Here is a 17,660-nt window from a genome sequence, read left to right on the forward strand (position 1 = left end):
TGCAAATTTTTATCCTTCCATGTCAGACATAGTTCATCACAGTCAAGATTTGTCCTTTTTTGCCATCTTGAGATAAGTAATAATTCAGTTTACCAGTATTTTACCACCATGCCATTGCATGTGCACCAGTTTTCCAGTTCGTTTAGGGCATCCTGTAAAGAAATTTCAAGTTCATGCTTTGTGTTTTGGTTGTCTGATAACGTTGTCATCTGCATAGAGATCCGCAGATGATACTGAGTCGCTTAGTAAAAGTGGTAGATCATTAATAAATAAAATAAATAGTAATGGACCTAGAATTGAGCCTTGTGGTACTCCATATCTAATTGTTCCAGGTTCAGACAGAACATTATTTATGTAAACATGTTGTGTTTTCTCACTTAAGTATGAATTAAAATGCTTGAAAATTTGAGAGACCACTTGCAGTTTTTATTCTTGTGGAGGGAAGGATTAGCATCATTCCAAAGGATATGATGGTTAGGGAAAATTATGTCTCATGCTTACAATTTACAATGAAAGCTTCACCATGAAATAGACCAAGTCTCATCAATGAACCAGTGCTCTACAGCCTGAAAAGAATTTCCAGGAATTCATGCTCAGACAATTTCTTCTTAATTACTGAGTGCTGAAACCTCTGATACTCTTGCCAAGATTTTTTAAAATAGCCACCATGGCAGCCACATTGGCACTATTTTCATTTAGGACAATCTAAACATCATTAGAAGACTTTTGGTGACAACTCCATGTTCATAATGACAATCAATTTAGGAGAATCACAGATTAGAGTTTCAATATGTACCTCTGATATGAGATCTGCACATTTTTCTTTCAGGTCCAATTAGTCATTTGGTGAAAACCCCATGTCGATAAGACTTTCTTTTTAAAAGGAGTGGCAATAACAAGATTTTCAACATGGCACCCATTGTGGCCATACTGGATGTCAGACTGACACCATTTTTATTTAGTACCAACTATCCATCAAAAGAAGTCTTCAGGTGAAATCCACTGCTGTTATCATATTCCATCTACAGTAAATTTGGGCAATTTTTTGATTCTCCATGCATCTTGGTGAGGGTGGAGCATGGATAGGACTAAAAAAAGTCCCTCCATCAAACATACCACCACCGCCACACATCCTAACAGACATGCATTGGCTACTCATGGTAAATAGCCATGTACAGCATGCTTTCTCAGAGTCCCACCTGACCAGAATCATAGAGTGGACATGATCTCAATGAAATGGTCATGCTTTACTATTTATGAACACAGCAAGCATGCAATAAGGAGTTTCAGAGAGACAAACAGGTGGCACTGAATTATGTCACATACCATATTTTAAAAAAAAGACAATTGTGTTTTTTTTATTCTGACAAATCAAATTGTGCAACACATCTGCATTATTAACTAAAAATCAAATGAAAATACAATGTATCAATTCATCCCATTCTTTTGTGTGTGTGTGAGAGAGAGAGCATGCAAAATTGTTTCAAAAAAGTGAAAAAATGTAATATAAATAAAAGAATAATGATACATATTTTTACACAGCAATCTTTATTTAAAAAAGTTATAACAACATGATTTAATGTCAATCTCATTTTTCTTTAAATTTAAATATTCTTTGTTTCTTCACTTCCCCATATATTTAGATTGCCACATTAAAATGTAAGTATTTTTCGCGAAGTATGTTATTACTAATTGTCGTAAGATAATACAGCATCTTCTGAGTCAGACTGTTCCTAAACATACTCCTGATCATGTTCATTGCAGTGAACAACTTTTCACAGCCTGAAAAAAAATGTATAAATAAATGCACATAAAAATATAAAAACTTTCAAGGTTCTGACTGAAACTATCCAAGACATAATTATTCCAAATGTCAAAGACATAATGTGTTTAAATGTTCATCTGTGGCAATTATGAAGCTTGCAGATAATAGCTTGAGGTTATTTTATTAGCAGAACTGACAAATAAATAGATGTGTTTTAATGTAGCAATGAACTGGTTAGATAATACCACATCATTTATCATGTAATACATTCCGACTGCAAGCTAGCTGTTTACTGTTGGAGAAATATTTTAAATACAAACTTAAGGAATTTTCCAATAATTTGTATTGACATGTTTTCAAAACTGCATGATAAAAACTACTCAATTTCTTATTGGATAGAAAGAAAAGAGAAATGAGATATTAATAGGACAGCCCCACTTAAGTTTAAAGATCAAACTATTTTCTCTTGCTCCAAGAATACTATCTTTAAAAAAAAGAGCATCTCATTGATAAAATGCAACTTTCAACTTGAACACACACAAGTCTAAGCAGTTGGTAACTAAACAGATCTAAACAAAAAAATTAGTAATTTGGAAAACTTACCATCCAATCCAGCAATGTCCACCAAAGGATATGAAATCTTCCATTCAGTGCTGACTCCCATCCATCCTTCATTACTTAGCTCAAAATCATCTCGTAACACCAATATCTGGTCTTCATAGCCCGACCAACATGGAGCTGGCCAGGTGCTGGCTAATTTTATGTTTTTTTTAAAGGTTGTGTGCCCTTTTCTCATAAGAATCTTTTTAATGTAAAATGCGAACTGTTTAACTTTTCAGTTGGTAGTGGAAATGAAATGATGCTAACTCTTCCCTACAAATGCACATCAAATGTTGCACACCAGCAGCCAGGCAATCCAGGTACAAAAGATATGGGTTATGTTGTTAATTGTACTGTCTCTTAATTAAATCTCCAAGAAGAGGTAAGAACATGGTCACTTTGTTTTTAATTAGGTGAAAGGATGTTTATTTAAAAGATTAATTTATATGGATAGCACAATACATAAAAGCATAGACACCCAAGCACATAGCGTATCTGGGGGTTCTAAAGCATCACAGTCTGAAATAATCGTGTAGCAGAATGGATACACTGGAGAGAAGTGATGCAATCATGACTGCTTAACAAAGGGTTTTGGTAATTTCTTACAAATTGTCATGGAATGGCTAATTTTGAAATTTATATGCATTGTTGACGCACAAATGATTAAATATGCAAGGAATATTCAAATTTAGTGGCATCATCAAACTTCACCCATTAAGATATGCAAATCCATATTCATATTTTCACAATACACATATCATTTCCCAAATAACGATATAAGTAATGCCATATATCTGATGATGAAGTTTTATAAACAGCCACTTTTTAATATAAAAAAGTGATCAAACAGGTAAAACATGGTTCTCTTCAAAAGCAAGTCTCAAAAGCAGATGCACTGACATTAAAGTGTCATTGTTGGTTAGATTGTTCTTAGCTACATGTGAATTAATATATTTACATGGTTATCATTTTCTTTAATGAAGAAAATAAATTCCAAGCTCAATTCACAAATGGATGGGAGGGGGGAGATGAGAGTAGGTTTTAAGTGGTCACTGATCAATGCATTGCAGGACATCGTTTTATATTAAAAACATCATTTTCAATTAGTCATGATTGGGAAAAGATTTGAAATTAAATTATGATAAAAACGAATGAAAGGATTAAAATTAAGAGGCTAATATATTGGATGTGCATTGTCTAAAATCACAAAAATAGAATATCAAAAGCACAATCTCATTATCAGCTGAAAGTCAACTGAAAATACCATTTACAGAATCAAATTTCCTGAGAGAGAGAGACCAGTATGCAGAACTCCACAAGTCAGACAACTACATGACTGGGCTCATTTTCACAAAAACTGAATCAAAGGTACAAAGCCCAACCCCAACCCCACTGATAATATAAGGGTGCTGAGGCGACTAGGCATAATTTGCCTACTATGGTATGTCCCTGCACATTACACATTTCAAATTAAAATACTGACACGGATCTACAATTCAGTATCTTGTACAGATACTCTATAAAAAATTCAAGTCTCACTAAAGAGAGAGATTTGTATCTTGAATTCTAAGATCTGATAGTTTCAAACACTGTATAATTTATGCCCAGACAAGAAAATACAAGCAATCAACCTATAGTGGATGGTGTGATGTTTCTCCTTTGAAGGAATTTTTGTTTGTAGAAAATTGTTAATTGCAGAAAAAAAAGTGAGGTATTAAATGTGTAATCATGACAACTTTCCCCATTGTTCCTTTCTGCAATAAATTTATTAAATTTAATTGTGGACAAGTAACAAATGTCTGCTGTTATTTGCTAGGTTATGTTTGGGGTTGATAACACTGATGGTCCAAGTTAGACAGCTTCATGTTAACAGGAATGAAATCTTCTTGTGCAAAACTTGACAATATTTGTTTCACTAATGATGTCCCATTCTTTCCATACGTCAATTTCATGCACTGACTCAAATGTTAATCACTAACCTTGACCACTGCAGTGTAGCACAAGATGTGCATGCCCAGTCACAATGGTGTTTGTACCTATTTACCCTGCTCTGTAGAGTTTCATCATGGAGGGGTTTATTTGCACCACTGCAACACTTATAGAAACAAAAAATTTTGAGCTGTACTGTATAAGTAGAAATAAGATTTTCAAAATGGCTGCCATGTTGGTCACAATGGATATCAGATATGCACAGCTTTTATTTGACCGATTCGGCCCCAAACCCTATTTCCAAGCTCTGAAGCATTAAGGTCATACACCAACGTGGGCGGTGTTACAAAAAAGCAGACAAATATAGATCTAAAATGTTACCAAATAATCTGGAAGTTCTAGTTGCACTACAAAATACAGAGGGAAACCTCATTTCTTGGACCGTTTTTTTCTCTCACCCAAAATTCGCTCGTGGTCGGAATCTGATTCCGTGTCCAGATTTGAGACCTTTTGGACTCAAATCTAAGGCAGACTGGTCTGAATTGCACACAGACAGGTGATCCTTTGCAAAAACTAGGATAAGGTGGGCATTTGGAATAAAGAGCGGTCTCCATACGAAAATGATGGGTCCATTAAGCAAAAAGAAAAAGAACTCCAACTTTTACCCTTCTGCTCATGCGCATGCAAAATACCCAATAGAAAATGATGTTTCTGATACAACTAGGCATTAGTCTCATGGAAAATCTGTTGAAAGCAGATGTATTACGATGTATTCAAAAACAGCCCCCCAAATGTCTTTCCTACGCACATTTCAGGCGAAAATGACAAAAACCTCTGGGGCCGAATGAGTTAAAACCAACTAGATACCATAAGGAGTCTTCTGCTGAAAAACACATGCTGACAGGATTTTCTGTTTAGCAGGAAAAACAATAAAAATATTTTCAAGATGACTGCTCTGTTGGCAAAGCCAGCACCATTTAGGACCAACAAGGCATTGTAAGAAGTCTTTTAGTGAAAACCAGACTACTAGCACAATTTTCTAGAGGGTCAGTTTCAGGACAATCAATATGGTGGCCATACTGGATGTCCAGACAGACCATTTCCATTTTATCAACTAGACTTCATCAGTCCTCTCCTATAAACCCACAGCTGCCAACCCTCCAGGCTCACAATTAGTGAAAATAGGGATAACAATTTGTGAATTTTGACATGAATTCATGAAGTGATCTTCAAGTCCTGGAATATTTGTTGGAACAAATGTTTAATGGTCTCCAACTGATAAGGGTAGATTGTGTTCAACAAGAAAACTCACAAACAATGCTTCGGCGTTGGTAGCTTGCAGGTCTTTCATCGATGGCTTAAAATATTCCAGAAATGAAATCTTCTGCGAGTTCTTAATCTATATGCTTTTTGCTACCAATGTGCTTCCTCACATATCTCTGCCACCATGCCAAATGCTAAAACTTGTGGCACACTGAGTGCAAAAAGCATGATGTATATCAGTGTTTAATGGCTGAATGCACGGCCAATGTTTGGTATATTCCAAACTAAACATTCACTTTTTGTGCAATACATTTATTTCTCCTTGTTCGTGGAGACATTTTCAAGATGTGATGCCAAATGGTAATTCAAATCAGTGTTTGCGGCGCATGCACTGAGAAAAATTCCAGTTGGGCTCCAGTTTCTCTCAAAAGCATTTGTAAAACTACTCTTATACATATAGATTAAAATACGCTAAAATGCCTGCTACCAAGCCAACTGTACCAATCAGCTATAGTACCACTAATATCGCGACCAGCAGTACTGGACTGTTTTGGCAACTGCTGACATCACAACTAGCGCTTAACAGGAAATCGGTTATTTTATAAAAGATTAAAAATAATTGAGACCTGGGAGATCGCACAATTTTTTTTGCATGTGGCACAAATCCATGAATTGCTGAAAAAGTCATGAAATTCATGCCAAAATTGTGAGGGTTGGCAGCTATGAAAACCCAATGTCAAAATTACTTTCCCTTCAGGAATAGCTAGAAGATTTTAAAGATGGCTGTCATAATAGTTATACTGGTCACATGCTGGGCTTTCCTTATCAGCTGGGAGCTGGATGATTTACCTGGCCACTTTGACTTTACACCTGGCTACTTTAAAACAAAAGCTGTGTCAAAGTTGAAGGAGATCCAGGAAACCCCATGCCTACTCTGGCATCTCAGCAACCAACTTTAAATCTAATGGAAAGCCCTGGGCACCATTTTCATTTAGGACCTGGGTCACCAACTACACAAAACAAAAACTCCTTTAATGAAGCCCTATGTTTACAATACCATCCATTCAGGAGCAGAAATAACAAAATCTTCAAGTTGATCATTGTGATAGCCATATATGATGACCTCCTAGTAAAACCATTTTCATTTAAAACCATCTAGCCATAATAAAAAGTCTTCTGGTGAAAACTACATGTTGATATGACTGTTCAGGAGCGGCAATGACAACAACATTTTCAAGATGGCTGCCATGGTGGTCATATTAGACATCAGACTGGCACCAGTACATTTCGGACCAAAAAGACATTATAAAAAGTCTTTCAGTGAAAACCCCATAGGACTGTCTGTCATGATGAGTAGCAACAAGATTTTCAAGATGGCCACTGTGGTAGTCATACTGACTATTTGAGAAGCACCATTTTCAACTTGACCTTGGGATAAATGTGTATGCAAAATTTCTTGGTAATCATCGAAGTATTTTAGGAACAATAATAAAAAACAAATGGATGGACATATGTCATGAATCATAAGAAAGGTCTGTCTTTCTGTATTTCTTTTCCACCTAACAATTTGAAAAACAAAATTTGTTCTGAAAAAAGGTTTTCATAAAGTAATGAAACTTCTTTCAACAGATTCATTGAAAACTGAAATTAATGTTCAGGCCAAATAAAACAGAGTGTGGTTCTGGTTACCCAACCAATCCTGATTTTAACTGCTGACCTTACATGAAAAAAAGAACTTTAAAAATTTTGGGGGCAAAAAAAAAAGTAACTAAGGGATGTAACTAAATCAAAGTTAATTTCAAGATGCAAACAATGTTTTTTTTTTCTTCAAGTTTATGCTTCATTTCAATCCATCTGGACCAAAAAGAAAAAATGTTTGTACTGATCTGCCCTACATTTTTTCAATTGTAAACAGAACTGTGCATATTGTTATAATTAGCCTCATCAACAATGGTTACTAACAATGTTACATCTTCTTGACACATCAGGCAATTGCTTTAATTTTCCCAATTCCTTTGAAAAAAAAAATTAATTCATCTTTGATGGCCATCTAGGAACAATGTTCTTATTGATTATCTACCCATGAAATTCGTTCAATACTAACCACCTGTATAATATTTGAAGCCTTGAATAGATAATATGGATTTCCTAACAATAGTATATTCTTTTCAAGTTTTCTCAAAAACAAATGGGTGAAATAAGGTTTTAAGATTTGCTTTTATGGATGTTCAACAAATCAATCAAGCATCCTGACACTAAAGTCTGTATAAGAGACATTTAAAACGATGTCATATTATTTACATAGTTCTCTCTAAGGGCGAAATGATACACCTGTGCGGCAGTGCCGCATATTGATACAAATTACAATACACAGAGACATTTAAAACGATGTCATATTATTTACATAGTTCTCTCTAGGGTTGAAATGATACACCTGTGCCGCATATTGATACGAATCACAATACACAACCTGTGGTAAGATACACACTGATACACATATGAAATTGGTGGTCTTTCCATCTTTGGAAAGTAGGTGATGCCCTTTTATGTATGCTGACATTCTTGGTTGTATTTCCAATATGCATATTACAGATAGATATAGTTATTATATATGTATATGCTACTCTCATTGATGACAAGATATATGTTCGGACAGACTACCTGTTGATTGTCAACAAGTTTTATTCAACATTTTAGTCCATTTAATGGTGGCTCCACTTAACTAACTTTAGCCACCAGGCCCTATGTTTTGCACTGTGTGAATGTTTTGAAAACATCTTATTACCAGTTTCATGTCTCACTTTAACTTAAGACATTATGATATTATCTTCAAAACAAAAGTAATTTCCTCATGCAAAGAAAATCTCATTTAGAACAAGGCATGGGAATGAGGATGAATACCAACAAATTTTATCACACTGTACCTCCTGCAGACGCAAAAGGCTGCTGCGGCCACAGGTACTTGTATTTGTTAGTTAAGAAGTAAAATATTGACAACACCCAGTCCTATAATGTTTTATAATTATACAAGGTGATAAACTGAAGTGCTTTGAAACCTGACCTGTCACTATTATGTGATAATTTTATTTAATCCATCGATACCTTCATTCACTGGTTAAATATATCTGCATAAACAGAGAAATTCAAAACAATTTCCCCATGTAAGGAGAGATACTGCCAGGACTTATCTTAAGGGAGACCTCACACTGTGTCAAAGAAATAATGGGGAGTGGAAGAAACAGCCACAGTTCAATATGTACCTAACACTTCAATATCTGTATCTTTCTTCCTGCTCCCCTTTCTCAGAGTTTCTAATGAAATAATGTTTAAAAGATGTCACCTCTATTTTTAAAAGCATTAACAGGGGTCAACCTAGACTAAGTCGCATAACAATGTAAATTTCACCTTCTGTTAGGAAAGCAGAAACGACTTCCCCTGTGATTTTTTTTAGAGGTACAGTGTCTGAAAACATTATATATATATATATATATATATATCGCATTTGTTGCTTCGCGTACACTTCTCCCTGTTGAGCTCACTTCTTCCTTTCTGTCCAAAGGTAAAGTCACTTCTCCCTAAAATTCAAGTCTAGTTTGACCAATATTTAAATATCTTTAAAATATGCTGAACATGAAAAAATTATGATAAGACTTGGTAAATTAAACCTTGATACATTGCTCGTTTTATCATTGAATATGGTTATTAATGCCAGTAAAGACAGAATCCATATTGTGAAATTTGCAAGTTCTAAATAAGATATATATATTAAATAAGTTTTTTTTAAAATGATAAATAGTTGTTAATACACTGTAAATAAACAGTCGTGTGAAATATCGATCAATGAAAACTTCTGGCAAATGGTAACAGGTAGCAACAGAGAATGAAATAAACACCAAGTAAATGTCCTGCTATGTGAAACTCACGTTCTAATCCTTTAATTCCATTTCAGTGTAAAACATTATAATCGCAACATATTCTATTCTATGAAAACATGTGAGAGTCAATCGACCATCACATTGAAACCAGTCAGTATTACTTCTGTGAGAACCTAATTACATGCCGGCTTTGTTTTGATCAACAACTTAGGAAAGTGTTTGTTGCATTAAAAAATCAATCAAATGAGACATGTGTTGTTTTATCACTTTGAATATGTCTTTTGTATCAAATCAAGCAATGGAGGTACAAAGAAAAAGGCATGCAAATCTGAGCATAAATTCTTGTGGTCACTACCATTGTCAAAATTCATTTTATTTGACCACTCGAAAATGGTTTCACATTTTTATGTACTTAGCATCATTAAAGTATATATTACCAATCAGTAATGTGTCTTAATCATTTGTAAATATGACCATGGAGTAAAGGAATTAAGCGAAAGGCGTACTCAGTGACTGAAAAGCGGTGCATCATAGATCAGGTTCATAATGGTGAAGCGAGAGCCAAAGTTTGCAATGAGCTAAAAATTGCTGAGCCGACACTTCAAGGTTGGTTTAATGACGAGCAGAAACTTCAGGATTACTTATATGATGTTGATTCATATGATGGGATCAAACGAAAACAAGCACGGACTGCACAAGATACCAAATTAGATGATGCTGTACACATGGTTCACAAAGCAACGTGAACAAGGTTTTATCATCTCTGGAACAAATCTCAAGGCCAAAGTGGAGAAAATTATAAACAATGAATCTCATTTTAGGGCAAGCCAAGGATGGATTTGGAGATTCCAGCGCCGACATGGAATTTAACAAAATTCGTTGTCGGGAGAAATACGCTCAGCGAATCAGGAAACCGCATGTAATTATCCTAACAAGCTCAGAGAGATAATCATCTGTGAACAATACACAGAAGACCAAATTTACAACTGTGATGAGGCTGGTCTTTGATACAGAATGATGCCAGGCAAAACTCTTGCTACCAGACATGACCCACACAAAAAGGATGGCTTCAAGCTGAACAAAGAGAGATCAACACTTTTGTTTTGTGTGAACAAAACTGGTACACAGAAACAGTGGAAACGCGTGGATGACTGCGACCATATTTACAGAGTGGTTTTTCAAGTTGTTTGTCCCAGACATCAGAAACCACCAGCGATCCAAGGGCTTAGAGGAGAAAGCTCTACTTTTATTGGATAACTGCCCAGCCCACCCCCTTGCTAATTCACTCGTAACAAGCAATGGAAAGATCCGTGTGAAATATCTCCCTAAAAATACAACATCTATAATCCAGCCACTGGATCAAGGAATTATCAGCACTTTTAAACAGAATTACCATCGAGTGTTATTACAGTCAATGCTGGACAGTGGACAAGGTGTTACGACCTTTCTCAAGAGTGTGAATTTAAGAGGCTGTATTCATGGGTGGTCAGGATTGGAAAGCAATCACTCCTATGATCACAGAGGGGTGCTGGATTAAGGGTCTTGGAGCTGCCTTTAACGTAAATCAAAACAGTGATAGAGACAGTGACGATGATAGTGACTTTGAAGGTTTCAGTGAAACTGATGTCATTAATGCAGAGGCTTTTTGGGAGAAATTTGTACAGACTCATGGTCCTGAGATGGGTGTTTCGATTGATCATACGGAGGAGTGGATTTGTGCTGACAATGATTGCCCCACAACCAAATACATGTCTGATGAAAAAATCATTAATTCTGTAACGAACAAATTTGCAGTAGAAGATGATTCCAACATGAGTACCAACAGTGTTGAATGTGATGCAGACGCAGATGTGGCACCACCTCCCCCTTCTGCACAGGAAGCAATCAAATCTTTTAATATTGCCTTACGGTGGCTGGCGACCCAAAATGTTGACTATGTAAAGATCATATAGTCGAGAAATCTGCGGAATTTTGCTCGACAGCATAGAACTTCTACCACAATCAAATCTATCATTCGTTCGACAATGTTTCTCAAAAAGAGTGTCAATCTTTTGTATTAAAAAAACCTAAGTTGGATTGAACAATAAAACTAGAATGTATCCAATTCAACACACAAATCAGCGACATAGTACAGAACGTCTGAAGTGGTAAGCAAACGGAAACCACGTGGAATGTTTTTGATGATATCCTCATTATACCATAATTAATCCTGAAATTAATGTTGCTCTATGAGGAAAAAATAAATAAAGTACACTGTTATGAAGAGATATCTATTCACAGTTAATCTCAGCACGATTATAAATTGAGTATTTAACAATATAACCCCCCAACCCACCCTTTTGGCCATTAAGTTGATCCCTTTATTGGTTTGGGCTTTTTTTAAATATAGGTCCCTTTATAACTCGCGCCTAACGTATAGTGCAGTCAAGGGATATATATATATATATATATATATATATATATATATATATATATATATATATATATATATATGTGTGTGTGTGTGTGTGTGTGCATATTATTTTTGAATTATGCCCTTTATTTTCCAGTACAGTGAAACCTGTCTTGACAGACCACTGCTATACGAGACCACCTGTCTTGAGAGACCATATTCTCAATGCACAAATGTATTGATTATATAGCATTGTGACCCGTTATGAGACCACCTGCCTTGAGAGACCATACCTTTTTGGCAGACAGGCTGGTTTTTCAAGACAGGTTTTATTGTATTCATATTTGCATTTAACACTGGATTTAAGCAGTACTTTATTTTCAAGTTATTTTGGCCATATGACTCCAAAAGAGAATAGAAACTACACTGTAACAAATTTTAACTGAGTAACCAGATTACATTATTGTTATAGCAAGTTAGTAAAAATGCTTAATCAACTACAGTTACTCATTTTTTTATATATATTTATTTTTATACACTTTTTAAAAGTTTACAATAATGGCACTTTTAAAGTTTTCTAAATGCCTTTGAAACAACCTCTGTACCATGTACATGGGGGCAAATGCACACTGGTCTTCCTAATTTCTTTGATGCTGATAAAACATTATCGTAACTATTCATAATTAACACACTAAAATGCATAAAATTACAGACATGGCTCCTTTAGTGTCAGTAAATGAACTAAACCCTTCTTTCCAAACGAATAAACACAAACATGCGAGTGCATCTATTTTTCTAAGGAAGGGTTTTCGTATAGCAATCACTGACTCATTTCATTAAAACAATACACTCATGGGTTGTAAATTTATTGGTATTTTTATTTGTCCACATATTTGTAGTAAACTGGTTAAATAGTATCTGCTTCACTGAATTTTACAGTAATTTCACAAATACGAGTTAAGTCAGAAAACAACTTTTACCTTACAGTGCATCTCACAAATTCCACAACATAGCATTGTCCATTACATTTCTGACCTACAAAATTGCATTTTAAAGTTAAATCTTAAATAACACAATACTCAGGCTTTGCTTTCTATGAACTGAACTGTTACTTCCCAGAGAGTGATGTCCGTCATTAGGGATTTCAAATTAATTTTATGATGAAGTAGTGTATAAGAGGCAATTAAAATATCCTGATCACCAATTCTGTTCTTAAAGCACAAACTGATATTTACATAATATTGTTAAAATTTCGAAACACAAGTTTGTATGTTTTTATTGTCAAGGGATAACATGTGGAAATCAGGCAATGATTGTTGGTAACTAACTTGAGAAAGGGTTAATAATCAATCATCTATCTGTGAATGTCCAAGAGTTTGTCAGCACAACTGATATCAAAACCTGGGCTAGCTATTGATGGCTTGATGAATACATTTTGCTACAACAAAACATTAGAATTAACCTGGATAAGGCAATGGGGGGGGGGGTCCTCAAAATGTATGGTTAGTCAAACATACTTCGAAAATAAAATCACAGGGTGAAGCCGTTTTCACCTCCCTAACAGAAGAAAGCGAAGTTTACATCTTTCAGGCAACTTAGTTGCCAGCTTCACCTGGAAGCGTGACTCCTAATTAATCTGTTAATTATTTCTGGGCATACTTTGTTCCTTATCTGTGTATGAATATTGTTTTGTGCTTCCTTTTGAAGGGGCATATACACAGCTAGCTTTGTCAGCTTGAATATGTTGGGGAACTGATCTTTGTGGCTGTTATTTACAATTTTCCAGAGCTCACAGATATTATCTTTTGGATACATCTGCTCCAAAACAGGATTTTTCACTAAGATAAACTTTGATGCATCAGTGGTACATCGACTACTATGTTATTTTCTTATCTGTTCCATAATGCTGTAATAGGATTTTTTATGAAAGTCCATCAATGCCATAGTCTACATGTGCAGAGGTAGAATCATATATCTATATCTTTACTTATTATTTTCATTCATTCTTATTTATTCAGTTTATCTTAACCCTGATATGGATATATGGTTTTGTAGCATATGATCCACATGGCTAAACTGACTGATAACAAAATGAAAATTGCTTTATACTTTTAAATTGTCTGTATTTTAACTATTCTGCCCTTTCAACATTTAATTTTTAAATAACGCTGAAAGTGAGATAGACCGTCATGCACAACATGTATATCTAACTCACATTTAAAACCATTTTCAGGCTCAAAATCACCCCCTGATATCTCTGTTAACACTTTCCCAGCTCCAATAATCCAATATACTTCATAACTTTGAAAATTATTGTCATTATAACTACCATCAGCTAGTATTTGCTGAGCAAAATCATAATGAACCACGCTGGGAATCAGACATTTTGGTTTTCTTAGGTAGCCCATATTTTGAACATGCAATTGTAAAACTACCTTCATGGAAGGTTCAAACTATGCCATAATAATGCTTATTCCTGGGCACTATGCGTCAATTAAATTTAGTTAAACAACCAATCATGACATGCTTCACGGGCCCAGATGTGTAAACAGTTACCTATTCGAAAAACAGATGTCACAACAAGAACAGTTAAATAAAAAAGTTGTACTTTGCCTCGCACATTTTCATATGTGGGGCATTCAACTACTTTGTGGGAGTTCTCGTGCATCACTGTTAAAAAGTTCCCACATTTGTACAAATTTTGCATGATTCACGCAATCGCACACTCCGACAGCAGCTCTATTTATTTGTGGACACACCTTGATCTCTGTTTAAGTACTTTACATATCAATTAATAACATCTGTGCTAAGTTTCTCTGATGCTTTGCCAATACTTCCTGTTAGCCACACAGGGAACAGGCTACGTTAGTTTCAACTTGGTGGTCATTGTTTAACCTGGACCAGAACAAGCAATAACCACTAATGAGAATACAGTGCAACATTTCACAGTGCGAGGCACCAGTAGTGTAGCTATCAAACTGACACAAGCAGACATGATACAATTCAAGGTAGAAACTGCACGTAAAAGTAGCAATTAAATGACTTCTTTTATAAACACATGGAACACGTTTGAAATATATAACATACGCTGAATATGCTGCTGGGTTAACATAATTAGGATGGAATGGGTGGGGTGGGATGGCAAATTACGAACCATGTGTTAATTTATCAATGGTGAGTTAGTACTCTCAATAGTCTTTTTCGTTTGTTTTCTAATAAAAATGAGTTCCTATTTCAAATGAATTCTAATTGTAAAGAATAATAAGGCAAACTGATAATTATTCAAGAATGTTGAAGACTAAAATAATTAGCATACGGTATTTGTTTTGTATCGATTCTCCGTCTCTTTATCGATATGTGTATTATTAAAGCCATTACAGCAAAAGTATTGATGCATTGCTATATAGATGAGTCATTTCACCCTTGGTTCTCTCCCCTGAAAACACTCAGCTACACTTTCAATGATTTATACAAAATCTGTTCTTTTGGGAGAAGTGGGTACTACAACTATATTTTCTCCATTAATAGAAAGTATTGTTGGGCTGAAAGGGACTTGAGGAGAAATGACTCAGGGTGAATGGTTAGGAAACCAAAAATAATTTATACTCAGAAAATATGGCAAGAAGCATAAAGGCTGAATTCAAATAATAATAATAATAATGAGGACTTTGTATAGCGCCTAATCTTTAGAAGCTCTAAGCGCTTTACAACATTAGACAACACCTATAAGATAAAAAACATATAATGATATGATTACAAAAACAAACAAATATGCTGAGAATATTTAAGGTAGGAAACATTATTAGATCGTTAAGTTTGTTCTTGCAGTCAAAATAAGTGAGTTTTGAGAGCACTCTTGACTGGGATCACTGTGTCTTTGTGTCTAAGTTCAGTGGGCAATTCATTCCACGCTGCTGGGCCCTGGCATGCAAAAGAAATAATATATCAATAATGCTTACTCCTTAAACAGTTAAGATGCAACAAAAAATAAAATCTCTGAATCAGGTAAAACTAGAGGCAATTTGACATATGAATAAAACAGTTTTCAATATCCCCCGACCTTCAACCATTTCCAGACTGGTGGAAAGAAAATGTTACAGTCTTTTATTCAACAGGTGGAAATTCAACAGTAACTGACCAACTTTTGACAGCCACAAGCAGTATAATTTGCAGCTGATTGAGGGATAGGAGATAATCTAAACTTATACTATATCATTTCATCACTGGATTACTACCTGGATGAACACTGGAGTCTTTATCTTGGTCCTCGTCAACATCCTCTTCTTCACTTACTTTAAAATCTGAGTAACCACCATCTGAATCATCATAATCTTCATCCCAGTCCAACACATGGATATGTTTGTAATCTTTCACCATGTGTTTCGGTGGCTTTGAAACACGACCCGACCTGGTCTTAAGTTTTTGTTTCTTTCTGGCTTCCTTTTCTTCTTTTGATAATTCTGGGCCATCGAATTTCTCCTCTTCTTCTCTATTCCTCTTTCTGTACGTCCTTTTTGCTTGTGGTGTGAACAAAACTGTTTGCTGTCCTTGTGTTTGTTTATGAGATGTATCTTTGTGAAGCTCAGAAGGATAAATAACCCGGTATACAATGCGCGTATTGGTTGCAGAATTATACAAAATACTTGATCCCCCCTGTTCGGCAGCTTTTTGCACATGTTGCTGCTGAACAACTTGCATAATCTGTTGCAACTGTTCTGTAGTGAGCTGCTGTACAGGAGTATACTGGTTACCTTGCTGTATGATACGAATTGGATTCTGACTTGATCCAAGAGGAGCAGTGCTTGCTGTGTTCACAGGTACCAAACTAACACTCAAACTGCCTGATACATTTCTAATATTTTCTACATTTGACATGTCCATATTTTCATCTGTTTGCATAGACTCATTTTGATTCTTTGAACCGTCATTGCTGTGTATATGATTAGCGGTATCCATTTGATCAGAATGAATTTGTTCGTCCTGAGATGGATCATTGACAAAATCTTTGTCGGTTTCCTGATCAATAGTAATGTTAATTGTTTCACAAGCTTGCAGGGTTCCACCAACAACTCCAGTCCCATTAGTGTCATACTCGCTTACCAACATACCGTCTGTCTGTGATACTAAATTTTCTGAAGAAACGAATGTCATAACCCCTGCATGTACATTGTTGACATTATGTGTAAGTGAGACATCGGAATCATTTTGTGTATATTCTACACCATCTACAGAGGAAAATGTCTCTGATGCTTCATCTAAAGCCTGCTGTAAAATATCCTCCTCACAAACGCCATCCTCGCCAAGCTCACCCTCAGCCACAATTATTGTGTCTCCACCTGGGTTTAACGCATGGGATGCCACTGCTGCGAGTATCCCATTCTGTTCACCGTCCGCCATGTTTATTTTGACACAGTGCAAGTTGGTAGAAAATTTTGTATCATTATTTTTTTGTTGAAAAGGTCTCAAATTTCAAATACTACCTGGTGAATGAAAGCATATTCATTTAACGATAAAAAGAATAAAATCTACATTTTGCTTCAAATTGTGAACGTATATTATTCTTAGTTCCCGTTGGCGCGAATACTTCTCAGTCACTAGCGAAGTAGATTATCTCCAGATGGCGTTACTTAACAAACTAAAGCCTGGTTCTAATCGGAGTTGTCGTACTTTTTCGTGATAGCCCAATCTCTTTTCCAGTCAACCATATTGATAATTACACCTTTATAACAGACTGGACTTTAAGTACAGCCTGTCATTACATGAAAGCATCAGTAACTTTATTACCATTTGTCAATATGTTATTGTCTATCCTTTACATCAAGTTTCCTACTGGGTT

At 35.4% G+C, this 17,660-nt stretch overlaps 1 protein-coding gene across 1 annotated transcript in view; it reads right to left on the reverse strand.

The window, feature by feature from the left end:
• The window catches only part of LOC149804743 (uncharacterized), a 53,791-nt gene extending 36,360 nt beyond the window's left edge, over positions 1 to 17,431 (reverse strand). Inside the window, exon 1 of the mRNA XM_089943782.1 lies at positions 16,060 to 17,431. Within this exon, the coding sequence (XP_089799908.1) occupies positions 16,060 to 17,221 (1,162 nt within the window). The 5' untranslated portion in view covers positions 17,222 to 17,431. The remainder of the gene's footprint in view (positions 1 to 16,059) is intronic.
• Positions 17,432 to 17,660: the final 229 nt, after the last annotated feature.

The sequence above is a fragment of the Sinohyriopsis cumingii genome, chromosome 2 (assembly GCF_028554795.1).
Source record: "Sinohyriopsis cumingii isolate HCF-2022 chromosome 2, ASM2855479v2, whole genome shotgun sequence".
NCBI lineage: Eukaryota > Metazoa > Mollusca > Bivalvia > Unionida > Unionidae > Sinohyriopsis > Sinohyriopsis cumingii.